Genomic DNA, 22907 nt, shown 5'->3' on the forward strand with positions numbered 1-22907 from the left:
TGTCTTCACTAAATATGGACATCCTCACTCTACACTCCCCCCATCCCTCCCCCAGATTCAAGCACATTCATAAGAACCCCATTAGAACTACTTGATCTACAGATCTCCAGCAATCTACTGCTCAGAAGTTTCCTAAGACAGACTTAATTTTTAGAAAAAAAAAAGAGAAATACAAGTAGGTTCTTACTCTGATCTCATATTCTTTAGCCTTTTGGTCAATAACATGCAAGGCTAGGCAGATATTTACATCTGCAAGGCAAAAGTTATTCTCAAGATTAAGCTCAACTCCCACTTATTAAATACTAACATGAGAAGCACATTCCCTTCGCTGGCCTGCTATTAAAGGTTCTCTCATACCTTGCCCTGAAAAGATATTGGTAACCAATGGAAACTGGACACTAGAAGTAGGTAATAGGAGATTTACTTGTTCAATTTGGATCCAAATATTGCCCGTTTAACAAAAACCCAACAGAACCAAAATGATGTTAATATCACATTTTGATAATTTACTCTAAGTATATTTTAACAGGACTGACACAGTATCTGTCTCTACATGAGGCAACATCCTCACATCAGATGTTGTTATCTGCTTATCAGGCTTTGAATTTAAGCAACCATCTTTTATCAGTACTGATACACACGCCTTCTTACACAAGAGAGTGAAATTTCATTGTGGTTTTTCAAACAAAACCAGAAAGTCTTCGTTAGTAAATTCAGACAAAAAAATTAAATCCTGTATTACAACTTATGATGAAGTATTTTATCCTGTCAAATACTATTTTTAAACTTTTTTTTTTTTTTTTAGTCTTGGCACCGTTATGTTCGTCAATTGAAGCCTGGCTCTCTGATGTACCTTCTCTCTATATATATTCACCTGTAAACAAGAGCAACCAAGCCTGGGAGGAGTGCTGAAGGTTAGAGTTCTTGTTGTGCATTTCCTGGTACAGGTGCAACACTTCTAAACAGAAGTAGTAAGAGATGCCTGCTGCATACTTTTGCATGTGTTTTCCACACCTTTACAATTTTGCTGACACAATATGCTATCACTACATCTCTTCTGCAGCATAAGACACCTTCCCACAAAAACTGGAGAGCTCTGCTTATATTGTGGAGCTCACTGAAAGGATTCCTACCCACATATCTAAGAGTAAGCAAAACCACAGTTACTTTCCTATCCAGCAACTACTATCTTAGCTCTTGCTTACATTTCAATCCCTTTCTCAGTATTTCCACACATTTTTGTTTCCCACAGTCTATGCTCCATTTTAGGATGTTTCCTATTTCATAAATGTGGTTGGCCCAACATCAATATTCTGATGTTGCATCAAACCATTTCTTAAATCCAACGCACTCTTCTCTGAAGATCACTTTTTAGTCACGGTCCCTACACTTTCCAACACATATGGCAGCATTCACATCCGAGCAACTCTATTCTAGTAGAAGACTGAATCTCAAACTCCAGACCTCTGTCCTCTTGTAAGAAACAGGCGTGAGTGGTCTTTACCTTCATTCATTGCTTTAAGGATGCTTTCGACTGCATTAATATTGCATTTCTGAATAAAGCAGCAGTGGACACAGTCATGCAGCTCTGAATTTATTACAGAAACCCTGCTCAGTTCATAAGTTACACGTGGCTGAAATTAAAATCGACCACTTAGAAACTACTCCAGTTCTCAACTCCCACAGTAAATAGTAGAGCAGTGCTAGCACCTTACATACACAGAGGATACACGGAGGTCAAGTTTGAGCTGCTGCCCAGCAGGATAAGCTCTGCTCCCATAGCGCCCAGTCCTGAAGAACTGCTCCTTCAGGAAAGGACCCTACATTCTCATATAGCGTGTCCGCACACCACAGGAAATGCCACGCTACTGAAGCTGGCTTGTTAGCTGAACTGTTTATATTGTCTCAGATATGAGAGTTAGGGTATTAGTGATCTGCTCTGCCTGGGAAAAGATGACTTTCTTTCCGCATTACTTCACATATCGAGCATCAGATGTAGCAGATAACAGGAAAACAAACAACAGGAGCAGAATACAAACTACAAGCAAGAACAAAGAACAAAAACAGAAGAGAAGATGCACTTAGGAAGTGCCAATTAGCATACTCTGGACACGTTTGCCAAATGCCTGTAACCCCTCTATGCCAGGTGGCGAGCATTGATTCATTTCACTTCTACTGGCACACGTGAATGGCAAACCGAAGTGTTTTAACTTCCCACTTTGTCTGCAAACTTGTGCATGGCTGACATAATGAAGAGTCATCCCTTGCATTTTTAATACCTATGCTTTCACAGATAACGCTGTTCTGAAAGATACACTGCACCGAGGAGTTATCCAATCTCCCCTAAGGAAGATAAGCTACCTAAGAACTGCATGTTTGCAGTTTGCTAGCAGATATCAAAATGCAGTCTTCAGAATCATCAGCAGATCTAACAGTAAGCCAGTTTTTATTTCAAACTAACAGCTAACACTCTATAAGTAATACAGCCACTGCAAACAAAATGAACAATCAGGATGTGTTTTGGGGGCTTCAATCTCAACATCCCTCACTCTTTAAAATTGTTGTACTGCATTGTTTTGCGATGAAAGACACACTTGCCAAGCAGCTACATCTCAGTGACAATCGCTACTTTGACTAAATAAAAGCTACTTTTGGTGGACTTTGGAAGTTGTATGGTCTTCCAGAACCTTGTCCCATAGGGTATTAACTACAATGTATAATAAATTGTCATTCATTAGTCTCCTTGTTTTGTGCCCACCAGAAAACAGGTTTTAGAGTTATACCATACAAATAAAGCTTTTCTAGTCTCACCAGTTGCCCAAATTAAACACACACAAACACTCAGAAATAGGACTGCACTTGTTTAAAAGGGATTTTCCAGAAGGGAAAAATTTATTACTACCGTACTTAATATAACTCTTTCCCATTTCAGTATTAAAATACATTACAAAGAGAGCCTAAGAAAGAGTAAGTGTCCAAACTAGCTTTGATAAACTCAATATCAACACAGACAAACTATGCCACTGTATAGCATTCCATCCTTAGGAATATAATTTCAGGCATTTCTGATTATTTCTGCAATATGTTATTCATTTTTGCTTTTAGAATAAGAGTTTTCCGTAACTTCTCTCGTAAGGAGAAACATTGTTTTAATAACAATGCCGGACACAGTTCTGGACAACTTGATTGAGCACAGTTTTGGACCACATAACCTCCAGCAGTCCCTTCCAACCTCAGCCACGCTGTGATTCTGTGAATGCTACTTACACAAACCAAAAAGATTCAGACCTCCCCTTCCAGCTGCTGACAGCTAGTTTTTCCCCAACTATTCCACATTACCTCAGGTTATCTGCTCAGTAACAAGGCCTTCTAATTTGTGTTTAAGTATCATATTATGAACTAGGAGAAATGCAACATATGGAAACTTAATATTGTTTGTAGCTTTATAAAAGACGCTTGTACTGTCTCGCAGTACAAATCAATCGATTAATCAGTTTCTGTAATTCATTATGAATCCTAAGTTAATTTGACCTGCTCCTGCTACTCAGTAAGAATTTGAGAGTCGCACACCTTACTTCCAGACTCTGAAGAAATATTTCAATTCTACTGTAGTTACACCCAATATCATCAATTTCTGACAACTTCCCTGCTAGGTTATAAATAAACAACAGCAAAGTGGCTTTAGAGTACTACAGAGGTGTTCTAAATCAAAAGCACCATTTGTTATTTTTTGTTTTAAATCAGAATTTGGTCATAAGAGTGATTTTATCTCACTTGCATTATTCTATGCTGCAGAAGTCTAAGGAAGTACTGTTGCACTATAACTGAAATTATGACTTTTTATCGTTGAGCAAGTCTGAAAATAAAGGCTCATTGGGAACTTAAAGACAAGAGTTCACAGATTGTTAAAGTCACATCAGCCTAAACAGGGCAGCAGAAACTGAATCATGAATAAAGATAAAAAAATGCAGAAGCTACTACTTCTATATTTAGACTTACCAGGTGAGGTTTCCCAATAAATTTCCTGAAAGGTGGTTTAATGAACCTCATAGGCTTTTGGAAGCCATCAAGTTGAGAGTTTTGTAATTTTGAAAGACTGCAGCTTTGCTGATTCCTGATGTGCGTGAGACAGAGAGAGAACGAGAGAGAGAGAGAACCATTAAAACCCCAAACCATAATATAGCAACACCTGGTAATTTAAATTACCTTATTCTAACATCTGTACCACTTAGAAGTTGTAAAGTGATGGTTTTCAAGCGATCTAAATCTAAGACACTTGAAAAATTACTAGGGCTTAGCATTAGTGTACAAGTTGCACAGTAAGCTGTATTCTCTTAGGCAATGATAATTAATGGAGATATTTGGCTTTCTCAGAAGCCTCACTATCAAATCAGGTTTCCCTGGCTCACCCAGCTACACCTGCACAGCTGGTTGTCACTGCCCTCTGCCGGTTGACCTGCTTTCTGCATTTCAGCAGTTTTGTACTGTACTATCTTTAAAGTTGTATAAAACTCTCAATTTTGAAAAATTCCAAACCTGACAGAAGCTCTGATAAATCACTAGATGTGAACTTATGCTCATTTCATCGTCAACAAGCAGGTTTTTTTTTGTTTGTTTGGGGGGGGATGTTGATTTTTTACTGGGCACTTTGTTAATACAGATGTGCATAAAACCTTTAAATAAAACACATACCATGAAAAGTAATCACCAGAAATACAAATGCATGGTTCCCAAAACATAAAGGAATGGTTGTCATGGATGTGAAATAAATTAACAGCTGATTAAGTACTACCAGGATCTCACATGTGGACTATAAAAAAAAACCCTGATCTCAGGTAAATTTTTCCTCCTCATCCAATTGCTGCCTTCTGCTCACAATATGCTATCCACTAGGGTTGACAGCATAATTTTCACACTTCCCCACCCCAGGACAGCCACACTTCTTAAAGCAGCTTGAGCTTCCTTCTGTAAGTGGTGGATATGAAAGGTAGGGAAGACAGCAGCTGTGGAAATAGCAGAAAAAGCCTTCCCAGACAACTGGGCCAAACATATACGAAAGATACAACCCCAGGCTGATAAAAGGCTATCAGCAACTGTCCAGTAATTTGGTTTTATTTTCTTTTTGTTCAAAAAAAAAAAAAGTATAAGATACAAGAAGTGTTTCCTCTGCAGCGTTACATGTCAGTTTTCCTAAGTACACACGTATTGCTGCTATTTGCCACTTACAGACCATATTTAAAATGAACAAACAGCAATATATTAAGAGGTATCTGCAAGTCATGACTACAGCATAGATGCATTTCATTACACTCTGGCAAATCTTCAATCAACATTTCTAGCACTAATAAGTCAAGTCAGCCAACCTCACAACATCAAAGCAAAAAAGGATGACTGAGGTTAGCAAACACCTCTGGGCCACCCATCTTTAATAAACCTGCTGCAGGAATTCAGAGCAGGAACAAGCAATTCCAAAAATCTAATTTTAGTTCATACAATTCTCCAAGAATCACAATTTCTGACATTCCACGACATTACAAACAACTAGAGCAGCAGAACAATGCAGTCATTCTAGAACGCTTTTATGAAAAACCAAAATATCAAGAGAATGCTGTTATATACCACGTAAAGTAGCAGAAAAATAGTAAAGCATCTTCTGATTTGTTTTTTCCCCTATTCCACTCAGGTCTGCAACTTGAGCTTGCTTTTTCCCCCCCCCCCCCTCCCTACTGCAACTTAACCTCTTTCAAGTCAATTCCCCATTACATACTACATTTGCAATGTATATTGGTGGAATTTCAATCCAAATCAAATTCAGAAACTCAGTGGAAAGGAATCACAACAAATTTGAATGCACCTCTGGAAGCATCAATACAATTAATGCATAAGAGAGACATGGGCTTATGCAAACAGGATTGCTATTAGCTAATTACCTTGGAGCTGCACCATCTACATGAAACATTCTCTCATCTTCATTCTTCAATCTCTCTTTTCTTCTCCTTTCTATATCATGCCTTAGATCGTTTGGATCTTCTAAAACTCTCATAATGTTCTAGTTAAAAGCAAGGGTTGAAGCCAAGTTAGCTCACAATAGCTAAACACTAACTCGATTCTGTCCTTCAGGGGTTGCATCCCATACATAATCTTGTTAATGCAGTACAACCATCTGGACATAAGACAGATGCACATCAACCCAAAGATCCCAAATCCAAAACAGTAACAATAATTTGTCCCAAACAACTACCCTCTCTTGCGCCATCTGCCTTGTTACAAGCTTCCAGACAACATTAAACAGAACACTAGAATTTCAGCAAAAGAAGCTCCTGCTGAGTTACCACAACAAAAAATATTCGCATATTCCAGTAAACCTTAATTAAGAATAATAGATCTTAAATTGTATTTCTACATACTTGCACCATAGAAAAAATGGGTAACTAAACCACAGAAAATATAGCTTAGAAGGGGAACATAAAAATCCCACCTCCCTTGAGAAACGCATTGGACAAAACAGCATTCTGAGGACTAATCTGTATGTTGGGTCAATCTAATATCTGGAGATAAAAGAACTGTCAATGTTTTTTCTGTTTTTCCAATCTGAGATGGAAATTAGGATCTATATATCAGTCACTTATTTCGTGTTTACACTATTCAAGAACAGAGAGGGGTTTGAGGAGCAGGGATAACCACCCTCCAGCTACTCTAGAAAAATACCGGCATTTTACTCAGTGAACACATACTGGCACCTTTGTGGTATGTGTCAATATACTTGTGTGCATTTCTTTAAAAATAGTCAATTTCTGATAGTCTTCAGAGAACACAGAAGTGGCTTAAGGGGATAAGCATTACTTACATTTATGTAATTTTCACTTAACTGTCAAAAAAAAAACAGTACCTGAGGAGATTCTGATGGCACAGTTCGCTTGTTCTGAAGTTCTGCGAGAGACATGTCAATCCTCCTGGAACAGAGAAGTTACATAAGAACAAGCACCATCAGGATAAATAGCAAGATCGCTGTTAGCCAACTACAGGATTCTTTTCAGACTACGTATGGAAAATTTAAAGTCAGTTAAAAAAAACACTGAGGCAATATTGTGCAATGCCTCCTGAAGATTAACCACCTTAATGCAAATAAAGTAAGGCAGAAGCACACCAATTACCTGTGAATTTCTGGATCCAAACTTATTTTAGCTTCATTTGTATTTGGAATTGGTTTGTCCTGAATTTTTGAGAACCGTTCGTGCAGAGTTATGTCACAAGATGCGAAATAATTTGCTGTGAAAAGATTAAATACAAGAATATTTGTTTGTACTACTTGAAGCATTTAACAGAAAATTGTATATTTTAAAAGATTAACAGTTAAAGACACAAACAACTTCCAAGATTAAATTTGAAACTATTTCCACTTGTAGTTTAAGACTCTCAAGCAGGAGATTAGGTCAGCCTGACTTAGACAACCCCCTTACTAAGTAAGATTAAACTGAAGAAAGTTGACTATTTATTACCTCTCTCATGGCAACTACTGGCATCCTTCAATAGCAGAGTTCCACACTGAACATGATGCAACTGTCTAGGAACTAATCTGAAAAAGTAAAGGAACTATACATAACTAGCAAGCTGTGATTACAATAAGCTTTTTCCCCCCCCTCTCCCTGTCATTCCTAAACAAGCAGTTTCATCTTAAGCACTTGTAAGAAATCCTTTCTACCTTAACGCTCCACAACAAGACCTCTGTTAAGGACTGATATCTTCTTACCATCATGCTCCACCCACCTACTTGATATCCTCAGCCTACGATTGTAGGTTACACAGTAGTTATAAATACATAAAGGCATACATATAAATCCCCAGTATTACAGCCACCTTTAACTTGATGGATAATTGTGATTATTTCCTGAGTAAATTCTCTGGATGGGTCATTTTCAACATTGCGTGTTACAGATTCCATGTGCTCAAACACCGGGTGGAAGTTCTCATTTTTCCTGCCAACAGCAACCAGATCGTGTGACATCTGTCTCTCCGTAGTATGACTAGAAGCAGCCCTAAAATAAAAAAAAAAATTGCAGATATTCACTTGAAGAGAATTCAATATTTGAAAACTTCAAACAAAAAAAGTAGAACAAAATAAATTAAGAAGTTTGCTTTAGGAATAAGTGTCATGAAACAGAAATCTCTTTTTTTTTGCTTTGAATTTAAAAACAACCCAAAAATCGCAACTCTAAGGGCCATGAGGAAGGAAAGATATAAAAATAAAAAAAAAAAGCTATGACTATGGTCTTGGGAATCCTTGTTTCAAGAAGTATGCAATACAAAATTGGTAATTTTTAAACTTTATCTAGATTATTAAATAAAATAGATAAATGAAGACCGATAGCCTTTTTAGTGTAATTCTGGGAGGCAAACTGTCTTTGTTTACAAAGAGCTACCAGACTGTTTTCAAGAACAGCTCACAGATGTCAAAACCGCAGCATCTTTGATAACTGCATCACTTGAGCCTAGTCAAACATCTTTCCAGTGGCAGCGTGTAAACTTAAGAACGTGTTTAACATCTTTTTTTTTTGGTCAGCTTTTACTCATTCTAAACATACTTATGCCTGAAATGGGTGCATCGCTTCCTAAGAGCTATTTTGACAAGGAAGCAAACACTAAGATTTCTACTGCTTTATTTGCAACAGGAATGCCTGTCAGTTGTAAAGAAGTTGAGGACTCAAACACTGCAGAACGGACAGTGAAGTCTTTGTCTTGAAGGTTTTATGTGCAAAGTGATTAAGCACCTGTCTGTTCTGTACTTGAGAAGTAGGAGAGTAGGATTTCATGCAAAAATTGCATCAGAAACAGCCTCTAGCAGGTCCCAGAAGTCATCTATTCACCCCCAGTAACTGCATATGAGAGTGAATCCAAACAATCTCATTTTAGGCACTTGTCACAGATGATTTGAATTATCTGCCTTCTTGTGAGGTTTATAAATGAATCAGCTCAGTCATTTGATGTCACGTGTTTAAGTGCCTAAAGTACACAGCATGAATACTCCCAGTTATCAGCTTCTGCAGAATTAGTGTTTTAGCTTGCTGTATTTTTTTAATTTTGGTTGCAAAACCTAATCTTCTACACATAAAATAAGCTGTAATCAATACTGTACTTTCTTCAGTCTGCACAAACAACCATGCCCACTGAATTACCATGTCCATTGTGCGTGACTTTCGAGACCAGCAGAGAGTACTACATACAGGAATCATCCTGTGGGCTTGCAACAAAAATCAGCAAGAATTCAGTTGTTTTCCTTATATTATCATTTAGGAAGGTAAATGCATGTCTCAACAAAAATCACTTTCCTTCCCTGTCTTTTATATTAGCCCCTTACATGCAGACAGTGACTTGTCTTTATAATTCTCAATTGCATTAGGTATTTCTAAAATAGTGGAAAAGGAAAAACATATATATATAGACGCATCAGGGAAAAGAGGCAAAGTATCTTTAAAATGAAGGCTGATCAGCTTCCAAAAGGGATTACTGCCATTATCCAACATCTTTGCCTGTAACAGCAAGGCAACAAACCAGAAAATATCTAGACAAACCAAGCTGCTTACTCCACCACGTATCCTCTAACTTAATTTTCGTATTACCCCTTTTTTCCCACCCCACTGAGCTGACAACAGGAATGCTAAAGGCAACCACAAGCACTACATACAAGACAGAAACATACTCTACTACTTTTTGGTTAAAAGGTTAAAGGTTACCTGGTTTTCAAAAGAAATGAGGAACCCCTCAGGTAGCCAAAAAAAATGCCATCGCATTCCAGAACAGAGGACTAGGCATGTCTTTTTTTTTTTGTAATATATTTGCTTATAATAACCAACTTTAATTACAGTTTGTATCAGCCATATCTGTTCTTTCCACTCGCTACTACATCTCCATGAAATGAACTACTGTTTTATTTCTTAAATAGAAACAGGCTACGATCTTCCAGTCTGAGCAAGCCAATGTTTTAAACATAGTAAAATTAAAAAGGTACAACCTTAGTTCATCCTTGTTACCTCCTAAGGAAACACTTGTTTCCTCTGATATTCACGAACTGTAAGCATACAGTGAGAAAGAACAACAGGTGAGGGGAAAGAAATACCTGTACTTTGTCACCATTTTCTTCATATCCACTTTGATTGTGAGATGTTCTCTCCTAGAGTTGACATCTGACATTTTCACATCTGAAACAGTGTGACTTGAATCATGCTGGCTACTGGAGGAATCTACTTTACTCCTGAGTTCCCCTTCTTTCCTTACTCTTTCCTTCTGCTTGTTTTTAAAGGATCTCAGATCCACATCCATCTTGGAAGAGTTAATGCATGCATTGCAGCCCTTCTTTGAGCTGTATTTAACGGGTACTTCAGCATGCCCTCCTTCTTCAGTCTGCCTCGCTCTTCCACCACTAAAGTAATCTAGCTCTTTGCTATTCCGGGCACCCTTAGAAGAACCGCATTTCTGGTCTTCCTGCTTCACATACTTCTGAGCTCTATCATCTGAGAAAGACTTTTCCCCATCTGGATGCCTGCGCCGTTTGTGACTGTATTCATAGGCTATCTTTGTGACAGAACCCTCCGAGTACTCCCTTTGGGCCGAGCGGTGAGACTGGGCACCCAGATTTCTTTGCTCCTCCTTTTCTTGGTAGGGTGGAAAAGAACGTTCTTGCTTCCACTTGGAATTTCTTGCTACTTCTCCACCGTCATACCTCTCCATTTCCTTAGCCCTTTCAGACGCGTGCCCATATTCTCTGTAATCGTGATCTTCAGGATACCTGTGTTGACATAAAGCAATTTACACTTGCACTAGAGAAGAAAGCGAGAACTTATATGTGAAGAATGTTGGACAGCAGAATGCGTGGCAAGTTAACCCAAAATCCCTCACGCCAAGGTACGGATGTGCAGGGGCTCTTAAGAGGGAAATAATATCCTTTCATACTCTAGCCATCAATACGATTTACTTAAAAGACAAATACTTCACTATTACCAGTCGCCCATAATTAAACTACAAAGTGGCAAACGTGTTTCAAGGTGGTTATCTTCAACTATAATGAAAACAGACTTTCACTTGAGGCTTTACACCACAATACCCAGGTTTTAATTATTTTATTCCTATACCTCTTCTGTAAAGAGCTCCTTGACGTAAATTCATCAGACACTCTTCTGGGTGACTGAACATACTTCTCTTCATGTAACCTCTGGTGCCTCAAGTCATCTTCATGCCATTTTCTTTCAAGTTTACATGAAGCCCCTAATGGTCTATGAAAAGGTTTCATTCCTTTTTCGTTTCCAGCGACGTTGTAGTGATCAAACATGTATCTTTCTTCTGTTCTGTGGTGGTAAAATGGCCGATCGTGCTCTTTATACGGCATTTCCGAGTATTTTGGTGGTAACTGGCATCTCCTATTGCCTTCAGTTCTTTCTGATGAATGTGTTCTGTAGGGTTTATGACCGTAAGCATCTTCCATGAGAATTCTCTTCAGGTTTGGCGAGGGTGATCTACGTTCATATATTCTCTGGTGGTTATTTCCATGAGGTGCAAATCTAGAATTGCTTAGTCCGTATTTTTCATCATCTGTTCTCCAAGGCATAGGTTTCTTTGGGTCCTTACGAAAACTTTTATATTCACAGTCATAATTCATATGAGCATGCCTTTGCCTGTGGTGCTCTGGACTCCTAAATGCTGGAGATAAGGACCTAAAGCAAAAATAAAATTCACATTAAGTAGTCCCATAAAACTGAATCAGCCTCTTAATGAGAACATCTATTCCCTAAGGACGTATAGTTCAGTACACAATTTCCATCAACTGGTAAGAAAATTTAAGAACATGACAAGATATTCAGTGTCATTTGTCCAGCTGGAATACCAAGCTTGCTTTCAACCCTGTTGAAATGGTTAACAGGAAGAAATACCCACCCAAAATACCAGTAAGTCAGTCATTTTCCACTGCTGACATTTTTTCATTTAAAACTAAAATTAGTCTCATGTATATGAAGTTTCCACTACACTGAAAACAACTGTTACACATTTTCACACTTCTCAAGCATTCCCTATCTTTTTCAGTGCCAAGAGAAAAAAGGGGAATGGAAAAAAGCACATGAAAAAATCTAAAGAAGTTATAAAAAAATGCCAACACACACATTTTTCAGGCTTTCTTATCATGCCAAGGGAAAAAAAAAAAGGTGTTAAAAACATTATAAAAATATTCTACTTCAGATGTCACACAGGTAGACATTTTCCTGCAGAAGAGAAAGTTTGAGAAAGACTTTTTTGGTCTTTTTGTGGAAGTGTGTGCATGTGTACCTGTATATGCATGAGCATATGCACTATTCCTGCAACTTCAACAGCTGAACTGTTAATAGCAAAGATCCACTCAGTAACACCCTTCTCACCTTTGAACTTTGACCTACAGTTACAAAAATGAAAGCAACTTAAGCATTTTTAGCCAAAATCTCCCTAAATAAAGAAAAGCAGCACAACCCACTAGCAAGAGCCTGAAAGTAATCCCAGTCCAAAACCAGATCAGTGTATTTAATTATTCAATGTACACTCTCGAATAAAAAGATTGAGAAATGGAAGTTGAAACAATTCAAGTCACTTTCTTTGTACATTTGCAATATGTGCACAATTTAGCATAACTATTTCCTTTGTTCCTGCAAACAGGTTCAAAGCCAGAGTGACAGATCTGCATAAAACTATAGCAGCTAACTACCACTCGCACCCATGCTGCCACCCCAAAATTTTCTTGGTTGTTCTGGTTAAGGCTTGCATTTTTACAAGATCTCAGGAATTTCGCTCTGCCCTTTGCTCCAAGGACATATTGCCAATTATCAGTCTAGTATGGAAGTAGGTGGGATTTCTCTAAAAGATTCTCTCTGTTATTCAAACTCCCTTTGTCACCCCAACCTAACTATTACATCTACTTCAAAAAAAAGCAACCCAAAACTATCAAAACGAAGTAAGGTTTTGTATTACATACCAACAGGTTTCAAAAACTTCAGGTCATATTCCAGCCTTCTAGCTTTACCACCTCAAGTTTGCATTGCAAGTCCTTAAAACGAGGCAGGTAACTTAACTGCCTGAAGTTGGCTGGATGTGCTTCTGGTGCCTTATGTCAGTGACGCACGCTACCATGCCGGTGTTGAAAAACAAGGCCACTAACTCCCATGCTTTTATTTTGCCTTATGCTGCACGGCATATTTCACTGTGCTAAAGACCAATTAACTGATCAGCCCCAAAGGCTCAGAAAGCCTGAGGTATTTGAACAGAGCATTTTTAGCAATCGATCTTCTGGCCCTCCCCTATAGACTAGGAGGAAGAACAGGAGCAAGCTAAAGACAGTGTGCCAGGTGGTGTTTGAGTAAAAATACATTTAACTATTTTGGTGCTTGAGTTCAGTACCTCAGGCAATTCCAAGTCCCAAAATATGCAAGTTGAAAAAGGCTCTTCACAAGAAGAAAACCTCAGTATCTCCAGCTTAAAAAAATAGCAATGAAATTCTAATTTGGAAAAAAGGTTGCAGAAAGAAGTTTGGGAAATCAATTATTATTTTGTAAAACATGATGTTCAGTTTGCAGTTCACTTTTGCGCAAGTTTTAAGTCTTCATTATAAAGCCCTACACAGAGCTACATTTCAGAACACAAATAGAGTTACAGATAAATATTTACCTTTGTTTCCATCGCGGTGATCTTGATCTAGACCTTGTCATCTTCTCTCATGTGTTTATATGAATTTCTTGAAGCTGTAAAAACGACAGAATTCACTCGTGTGACAACAGGATTCACTACAGTTTGCAACAGGGACACTTGTTTTAACCAGCACAATATTAGATGCTTTAGGGCTGGGCTGTGGCTTATTTTTAGCAAGTTTTATTTTTACTCTTAGAGCTCATCATAAGGCAAGTAACTTTTATCCTAATTACTGATCTTAGGAGGCAGTTTATTTTCATTATAAAGAATTTAAATATTTGGCCATTGCTCTCCCTTCTTTAATGCTGTTAACATTTAAAAACAGCAGTGAATAATCCCACAAGCTACAGCAACTGGAAATAATGCTGTATTTATTAGAGGCACTAAATGCTACAGATGACAGACTGAGGAGAGACAGCCAGTTTTAAAATCAAATTTATAAGGAAAAATGTTTTTTTTTTTTTTTTTTTTCCATTATCATCTATACTGAACTACAAGTTTGTAATATACATCAATACTTTTCCATCATTACAGACCTCCTGTAAGCTTTAACTGCTCCATCAAGTGTTAACTTGTATCATCACATTTCACCCTAACAAAACCACGTATTAAAGATTAATTTCTACACTTCACTTGCTATACTACACTATCTAGACACACTGCTCTTGAATCCTGGAAGTAGTTTTGGGCATCCCTTCTCATAAAAGATACAGAAGAATGAGAAAGAGATCAGTACAATCTACCTGTCTTGTTCTTCTTAGCAAAAAGTTACCAGACACTTGGAAAACAAGTAATGAAAGGCTATCCAAGCTCACCAGTAAACGTGACTGGGGAATCAGCATGGAACAGTTATTCATTATTTAGCAAACAGGAGGATTAAAACAGGGTGAGGTTATCATCAGTTAGCTAGGTAAAAGTTGGAATTTGGACCACATACCCAAGCCTAAAACTCCTAATTACCACAAGGAATAAATGGATGCAAAAACAAATCCATCATCAGCTCTGAAATTAATGAACAACCAGTCACTTGGAACTGGAAAAACATGCACAGGTCAGTGTCATTTTATACGTGCTCTGGTACTTGCCATAAAAACTTGCTCACAGACCCTTGTGGAGGCAGAGAACTACCCTAGACTGGCCAACAAGGCCTTTTTGACACTCACAGACACTCAGATCATTTCTTGTATAAAAATATTTTACCAGAACAACTGAAATTGAAAGGACAGAGAAAAAACAACATGCTTTAAGGCTCGTAAGAAACACAGAGAAGTAGGCATGTGCCCACATGCCTGGTCTCTCCCACCCCACACTGATAGGTCAAATTAAATACTAGGCCTTGCTATACCTTATTTTTGTCTGATTAGATCCTGGCTAGAACAGCACTACCTTAGAAGAGAACATACAGCCTGTTTCTGATGCCTCCCACCACAGATGGATGTTAGACAAACCATCCCTAACCCACTACATTTCAGGCTGATTCTGGAAACATTCACTTCCTACTCATAAACTGAGCATAATCTAACCAGACAATTTTTTGCAAGGCGTAGTAATAGCACAGATCTAGAAAAAAAAATCTAGTTTTTTTATTATTAAGTCTCATGTTCCGTTACAGTATTTGCTCAGCAATGAGTCTTTCCCTGTGGCAAGGCATGAAGTTGTAAGTGCGAAGGGTTTTTTGGCTTCACTCTCTCTTGCGAAAGTACCCCAAAGACAATGTAATATTGGTTCCTTGAAATTTCAAACATGAAGGTATTACCTCTTAGATCCTAAAGGCATGTATTTGAGGACTGTGCAGCATGAATGTACTTCAGACCCTTTGCTTACTCTAAGGCTGTTACAGCCAAAGCTAAAAGATGCTCCAACACCAGTATTTGTATTAAATACTTTTCAAGTAGTAATAGTGTGGCTGAAATAATTTCCTATTTCTCACCAATTAAGACACACCCTATCAAACTGAACAGAAACATGAACCTGTCAGAAACATGAAAAGACACCCTCAGCAACAGAGATGCACGTCCCACAAGCTCTGAAGATTCATCGCTACTGTTTTTCCTTAGAAGCTGACAGCTTTTAATATGCCAGAATCTTGTTTTCTATCTTCCCTTCCGTCCTGAAGTTCATCCTTCATTTCAGAAGGAGCACGCAAACACCAAAAACACGCAGTGCCATTAAACCCCACCCAAAGCTTCACACAGAAACTAATATAATGCCAGGACATCATGCCACAAATCAATCAAGCTGGAAACAACAGATTTCTTCTTCTTCTTCCCAGTCCAGCTGAACAACCTCCCTAACAGCACGAGAAGTATTATGACAGCATGTCTAGGTCTCGCCTCCGGATAAACAAGATGACTCTAACTTTCAGCGAAGACACTCCTTTCCCCCAGTGGAAAGAAAGCGCTCACTTGTTTTATTGCACCTCCTAAGAAGCGACCCGGGATTATGAGATTTTCTCACAGCGAGGTTCAGAGCTGCGACACGCGGCACACAAAGGGAGCAGACACTCAACCCCAAGCAAAACCCCCAGCGTAACACCAGAATCCACACAGTGCTGAATTCAGGTTTAAATCGCCTCACCTGGATCAGCAATACAGCTCCAAGCCAAAAGAAAGCTTTCCATAGGAAGGTACCAGGCACCAAGCCTGACTACTGTAGATCGATTTGAGCCACGTGGAAGCCCTACAGCCCCCACATCAGCCATCCAGATGCTGCCCAAAGGCCAGCTCATTTTGAGCCAGAGATGCCAGGGCCTGCTGTACTCTGGATTCTGAATTTCACCGAGTCCTCCCATTGCTCTCTGGAGGATGCTGTCACTATGAAAGCATGACAAAAACTATTTTTTTTTTTTAAACTGTGAAGCAAGATTCCCAGGTTCCCTGAGCTCCTCACATTTGTTGCATTCTGACAATAAGTGACTCATTGAGGAGTTATCACTAACTGTGCTGAGATGGTTTTAACATTAATAGGAAACGCCACCTTTTCCTTGACTTTTGGAATGGAAATCTGACAGCTTCTCTCTCAGGAGAAACTGCCTTAAGCCTGCTGCCAGCCCCCCTTTGATTATACCTTTTGGAAATCAATACTTTCTTGTAGTTTCAGTGACCCAGATCAAGTATCTGTAGTGGGTTTACGTGGCAAGGTTTTGGTAGCAGGGGGCCATAGGGGTGGCTTCTGTGAGAAGGATCTAGAAGCTGCCCCATGTTTGGTAAGGGCCCCACTCCTGACCAGAGCCGAGCCCCTAAGTGATGTTGCTTGCCTCTGTGAGAGCATATTTAAGTCAGGGAAAAAAAAACGCTGAGCCACACAGCAGCTGGGAGAGTGAGTGGAGTGAGGAACAGCCCCGCAGACCCCAAGGTTGGTGCAGCAGGAGGGCAGGAGGTGCTGCAGGCAGGCAGCAGCAGTTCCCCCACGGCCTGCGGAGAGGCCCCTGGTGGAGCAGGCTGTCCCCCTGCAGCCCATGGGTCCCACATGGAGCAGATCTCCACGCTGCAGCCCCCCCGTGGGTGGAGGAGCCCCCGGTGGAGCAGGTGGATGTGGCCTGGAGGAGGCTGCGGCCCGTGGAGAGCCCCCGCAGGAGCAGGCCCTGGGCCGGAGCTGCAGCCCGTGGAGAGGAGCCCACGCAGGAGCAGAGGGCCTGGGGGGAGCTGTTGCCCACCCGTGGGGGACCCGTGCTGGAGCAGTTTGCTCCTGGGGGATGGACCCCATGGTACGGAGCCGTGTGGGAGCAGTGCTTGGAGAGCTGCTGCCTGTGGGCAGCCCCCACAGGCTCAGTTCGGGAAGGACGGCATCCATGGGAGGGACCCCACAGCACAGGGGATGAGAGTAACCGAGAAGGAGCGGCAGAGAAGAAGCACTGTAGACTGACCATAACCCTCAATCCCCTGTTCCCCCACGCCACTCAGGGGGAGGAGGTGCTTTTGGTTTCTTTCCTTTGTTTCTTGCTTCTCTAGCTTGTTAGTAATAAGCAATAAATCTTACTGTCTCCCTATGCTGAGTCTGTTTTGCCCGTCACAATAATTACTGTGTGATCTCCTCATCCTTATCTCAACCCTCAAGCCCTTTCCATCGTCTTTTCTCCCCCATCCTCTTTGAGGAGTGGGAGTGAGAGAGCGGCTGTGGTGGAGCTCGGCCACCCACTCGAGTAAAACCACCACAGTATCTTGAGAGAGATAACGTGAGAACAACCAGAAATCGTTTGGGGTACATCAGCCAGAACACACATTCTTTTGGAATGGTTATCAACTTTTAAGAACTTGCTTTTCTGAATGAAACCATCTCCAACCTCTTTGGTTTTCTCAGGCAGTAAACAAAAAAGTGACCACAATCATCTAGCTGAATGAAGGGGAATCAGAGCTCTAGCTAACGCAAACAGTCCCACACCAGCGAGCCCCAAAGAGCTAAAACCTTACAGACAGAACACAGCTGGAGTAGAAATTAACTCTTCTGTAAACAGACCGCAAATGCATGGGCTGCTTTACATACTTCTGGGTCCTTCCATCATCCACAATAAAGATGACAGAAGAAACCCCACGCTGGAAAGGTGAAGAGCAATTTAAGGGAGACATCATCTCTTGTCCCTTTGTAAGGGACTGCCTGTCACTACAACTGCCTCCCAAACCTTTCACAAGAGGAAGGGCTAAGCAAATATTTCCTAAGTTGGGTCATGCAGCAGTCACAGACAGACGCTGACCCTCGCTGCAAAACCTACCCAGCTCACCATCCTTCCTCTCTGCTCTAGGAGCAAATGGGAACCTGCAAGCTTTTCATTTGACTATCTTCTAGGCTGGGATCAAGCAGAAACTGCAAGGGACGTGCCAGAGCATGCACTGCTGCGGTGCCTGTCAAGAGAGAAACCAGGACCTGAGAGCCAACACCAAGACAGTCAAATACCTGCCAGAAATACAATCAAATTAGAAGTCCAGCTGCAATCCAGACAGTTTAAAGAGTGCAGTACAGAAAGCCATTTATCCTATCCTCTAACAAGAAGCATGGGACTGACAACTTTTCTAGTAAGTCATAGGAACAGAGTCAGAGCTTGTCAGATGTGAACCCCACAGCTACTGCCCGAGCAGGACATCAGGCTTGTGTGCTCCTCTCGCCTGCTGGGCTTCCAGGCAAACAAGCTCCCTTGACGCTGCCTGTGAGGAAGGAGCTGAGCTGACACACAGCCCTCCTCCCCCAGGCACTGCTGCACCACGTGCCTGGCCGAGGTGCTGGGTATGCACAACCAGCTCAAAACCTTATCTGCATAAACCTCACCTCCAACACCAAGTGCCCAGGGAAGAGCGTAAGAACAGACAGACATCTCCCAGCTGCAAGGGGACTTTGTGTGTCCTTTAGCTCCAGCCACTACCAGACAGATGCCCAGTGACAGCTCTGCCAGCCCCTGGGGTAAGTCCTGGCAGCAGCATACATAGGGCATGCCAGTGCCACGAGCAGTCACACGTGCTGATTGAGGCAAATGAAACTTGGCTGAGGGATCTCTCAAGAGTTTACTTTTATAGGCAATGTATCTGATAACAGATCTAGGCAGAAGATCTAGATCCTGATTTCCACCTGAAGGCGTCACACAGGTATGGAGCTACATTAACAGATGGCCGGGCCTCATGCTAGTGCTGAAGCCATCCCATGCAGAATACTGTTCCCCTTCAACCTGCAAGGATAAAGACCTTTTACTGGAAGTACAATCCCAGCTGAAGTTCAGAGGCTCATTAAGGAATATATGCGTTGCAAGGAATTCCTTGAGATACAGAGAAAGTATTCCCCTGCCCCTGCGTATTTGAACAAAAGAATAAAAATAGCTGAGCAGATCTCACTGAGCATGTAACTTAAGCTCAGTGTGCTCTCATTTAAAACTAACCCATTTAATGACACTAATTAGCAGGCAATGCCTCACCTTTGTAGAAAAACAGATTACAATGCCTACTTGAAAAGACTGAGCTGGGTAAGTCTATAGCACATAATAAATTACGGATTTCAGTCTCAAATCAAAACCAGCGTGGCCAGCAGGGCGAGGGAGGTGATTCTCCCCCTCTGCTCTGCTCTTGTGAGATCCCACCTGGAGCCCTGCCTTCAGCTCTGGGGCCCCCTGCACAAGGAGGACATGGAAGTGTTAGAACAAGCCCAGAGGAGGCCACGAGGATGATCAGAGGGCTGGAGCACCTCTCCTCTGGAGACAGGCTGGGGGAGTTGGGGTTGTTCAGCCTGGAGAAGAAAAGCCTCTGGGAAGGCCTTCCAGTACCTAAAAGGGAGCCTACAGGAAAGCTGGGGAGGGACTCTTGGTCAGGGGGTGTAGGGATAGGACAAGGAGTAATGGTTTTAAACTGAAAGAGGGTAGATTTAGGTTAGATCTTAGGAATGTATTCTTCTCTCAGAGGGTGGTGAGGCCCTGGCACAGGCTGCCCAAAGAAGCTGTGGATGCCCCATCCCTGGAGGTGCTCAAGGCCAGGCTGGATGGGGCTTTGGGCAGCCTGGGCTGGTGGGAGGTGTCCCTGCCCATGGCAGGGGGGTTGCAATTAGATGGTCTGTAAGGTCCCGTCCAGCCCAAACCATTCTGCAATTCTGTAAGACAAATACCCATTTTACAAACACAGCACAATCCATAAGCATATTGGCTAGCCTTTCCTACAGGGCATTTTAGTACAGGTCTTTTAACACGTGGCTGTGACAGAGCCTTAAATTTCACAGCACCATCCCCAGCCATTTCTGCCTACCAGGTCCTAAAGAGACGTCAGGAGCAGGTTAGAAATCCATACCTGCATTGTATTAGCAGGTAAGCTAAAAAAATAAGATGTAATAACTTCTTGTCAATTGAATGCCATCCAACACACACAGACCCTAACAGAGATCTTTGCTTTCTCATCGTAAATCACGACAGGAGAGAAGCAGAAGAGATCCCCACGCTCAGAGCCGCCAATGCCAGCAGCAGGCAGCCGGGGACCTGCAGGAGCCCTCCCGGGGCATCTCCTCCTGCCCACGGAGCTGCCACCCGGGGCAGGAGCGGGGCGATGGGTGGGCACCCAGGAGGCAGGCGGCACCGCGATGGAGCCCACCTCATCTCATCTCACCTTATCTCATCTCACCTCCCCGCAGGCGAGGGGAAGGCGGCAGAAATACCAGTTATTTCGCCAAGGGCAGCCGTGGAGGAGGAGGAGGAGGAGGAGGAGGAGGGCACGGCCCCCCGTTGAGACAGCTGTTTACCAGGGCGTGCCAGCAGGGGTGTGTGTGTGGGGGGGGGGGGCGAAGTTTCACGAACCTCACCTCACCGGATTATAAAACACACCAGGAAAATCCCCACGGCTCCTCGGCAGCCCTGCGGAGCGGACAGGGCAAAGACTTCACCGCGCAGCCCTGCCCAGCCCTGGACCTGCCTCCTCCTCCTCCTCCTTCTCCTCTTTCTCGCCTCAGCCCCAAACTTCACGGGCAGCCCCCGGCGATTTGAGGAGCCTTTGTCTCACCCCCCGCTCCCCCGGGCTCGGCTCAGCGCCCCCCTCCCTCCCTCCCTCCCTCCCTCCTCCCTCCCGCAGCCCCGCGGGGCCGGGCCCTGCCGGCCGCTGCCAGCACCGCGCCGCCCCGGCACTCACCGCCCGCCGAGCCCAGCCCGAGCCCGGCCCGGCCCCGGCCCCGGCCCCGGCCCCGGCCGCTCCCGCAGCCGCCGGGCCCCCAGCAGGTGCCCGGCCCCGAGCAGGCGGGGCGGGTCCCGGCGGCCCTGCGGCCGCTGCTGCTCCCCACGGGCGCGGCGGCGGAGAGAAAGGGCGGGCGGGGAGAGAGGAGGAGCGGGCGGCCCGGAAGGGGAGGGATGGGGAGGGGCGGCCCGCGGCCTCCCCGCCGCTTAAATCGGGGCCAGGCTGAGGCAGAGGGGCTGGCAGTGCCCTGCCCTCTTCACAGCCGAGGTCCTTCAGTCCTTTCCTAAGCAGCTCAAACGCAAATGTCTCCTAATGTCTGGCCTAACGCTCCCCTTGTGGCAGCTTGAGGCCGTTTCCCCTCATCTTCGACATACATATACAGTCATTCAGCTTTTAAAAGACCTCTCAGATCATCCATGTGAGTGCAGAAGGCTCACAGAATCACAGAATTGTCTAGGTTGGAAGGGACCTCAGGATCATCGAGTCCAACCTCTGACCAAACAATACAGCCCAACACAGTCCATCGAGTCCAACCTCTGACTATACCATACAGAAATACGGTCACAACTTTCACTAAACAACTACTTCCTCTGTTCCTGGCTGGTATTTTCCTTAACAGGAGCTTGAGGTGAGAACTGGGCAGAGCAATCTTCAGGTAGAGAAAGTGAGACCAGTCCGGGTCGATGCTGTTCACCCAAACTTTCCCAAAGAAACCCAGGCCCCCAGGGGCTCCCACCGCCTGCAAGGCTCCACTAGGTCGAGCCTGGCACGCCTCTCATGACACACAAGGTGATGATCACTGCACAGCTTCGTTCCCAAGCCCAAGGAATGGAACTGACACAAAGCGATTTGGTTTTATTCCCTGCTGCAGCTGGCGTAATGGTTTGCCTGCTCTCTAGGTGTAGCAAGGCGAGCACTGCCCTGATACTTAAGCATAGCCAACCCCACCGCTGTGTGTTCATGGTAATCTTATACATTACATGCACTGTCCAGTACTTTGTTACTAACCCCTTGATTCCACTCAGATGCCCACGAGCCTTCATACACTGATTGGCATTAGATGGTCTTCAAGGTCCCTTCCAACCCAAGCCATTCTGTGATTATCCTGGTGGGTAACATCAGGCATATACACAAGGGTCTCCGTGGTAGGGACCATGTAGTCCAGGAAAATGGGAAATTAAACACACTTTACAAATTAAATTAATATTCAAACCAGTGACTATTAGGAGCTCCCCAGCATTGTTGTTCTCCATCCCTAAATTGTGAAGGCTATTCTATTGCACAAGGCTTGACAATTACTACTTATTAAGACTAATTATTTTAATCTATTTCCATGTTTTTTCTAATTAGGTGTCATTAGAATAGAGAATAGCTTTCATATTCCTTTAATGTTTAATTTAGTAAACATTCCCTTTGGAAACAGTACGGCTGTGGTTTGCATGCTAAATACTTGGAAATTATGGATGGAAGTAAGCTAGAATTTGAAAGCAGAAACTGGCATGAGATAGTAGATAGACCTTACCTATCTGTTCTTTCAAGCAGGCGTTTTGTTTTCCACATAAAACTTTACTATTGGAGCCAAAC

At 42.5% G+C, this 22907-nt stretch overlaps 1 protein-coding gene across 1 annotated transcript in view; it reads right to left on the reverse strand.

The window, feature by feature from the left end:
* The window catches only part of BCLAF3 (BCLAF1 and THRAP3 family member 3), a 33553-nt gene extending 12091 nt beyond the window's left edge, over positions 1-21462 (reverse strand). Inside the window, exons 1-9 of the mRNA XM_068684306.1 lie at positions 21282-21462; positions 13678-13751; positions 11127-11705; positions 10115-10783; positions 7858-8036; positions 7155-7269; positions 6890-6953; positions 5931-6049; positions 4000-4114 (exon numbers count right to left, since the gene is read on the reverse strand). Coding sequence (XP_068540407.1) covers positions 4000-4114; positions 5931-6049; positions 6890-6953; positions 7155-7269; positions 7858-8036; positions 10115-10783; positions 11127-11705; positions 13678-13718 — 1881 coding nt within the window. The 5' untranslated portion in view covers positions 13719-13751; positions 21282-21462. The remainder of the gene's footprint in view (positions 1-3999; positions 4115-5930; positions 6050-6889; positions 6954-7154; positions 7270-7857; positions 8037-10114; positions 10784-11126; positions 11706-13677; positions 13752-21281) is intronic.
* Positions 21463-22907: the final 1445 nt, after the last annotated feature.

This window comes from Anas acuta, chromosome 1, assembly GCF_963932015.1.
Source record: "Anas acuta chromosome 1, bAnaAcu1.1, whole genome shotgun sequence".
In the NCBI taxonomy this organism is placed as follows: domain Eukaryota; kingdom Metazoa; phylum Chordata; class Aves; order Anseriformes; family Anatidae; genus Anas; species Anas acuta.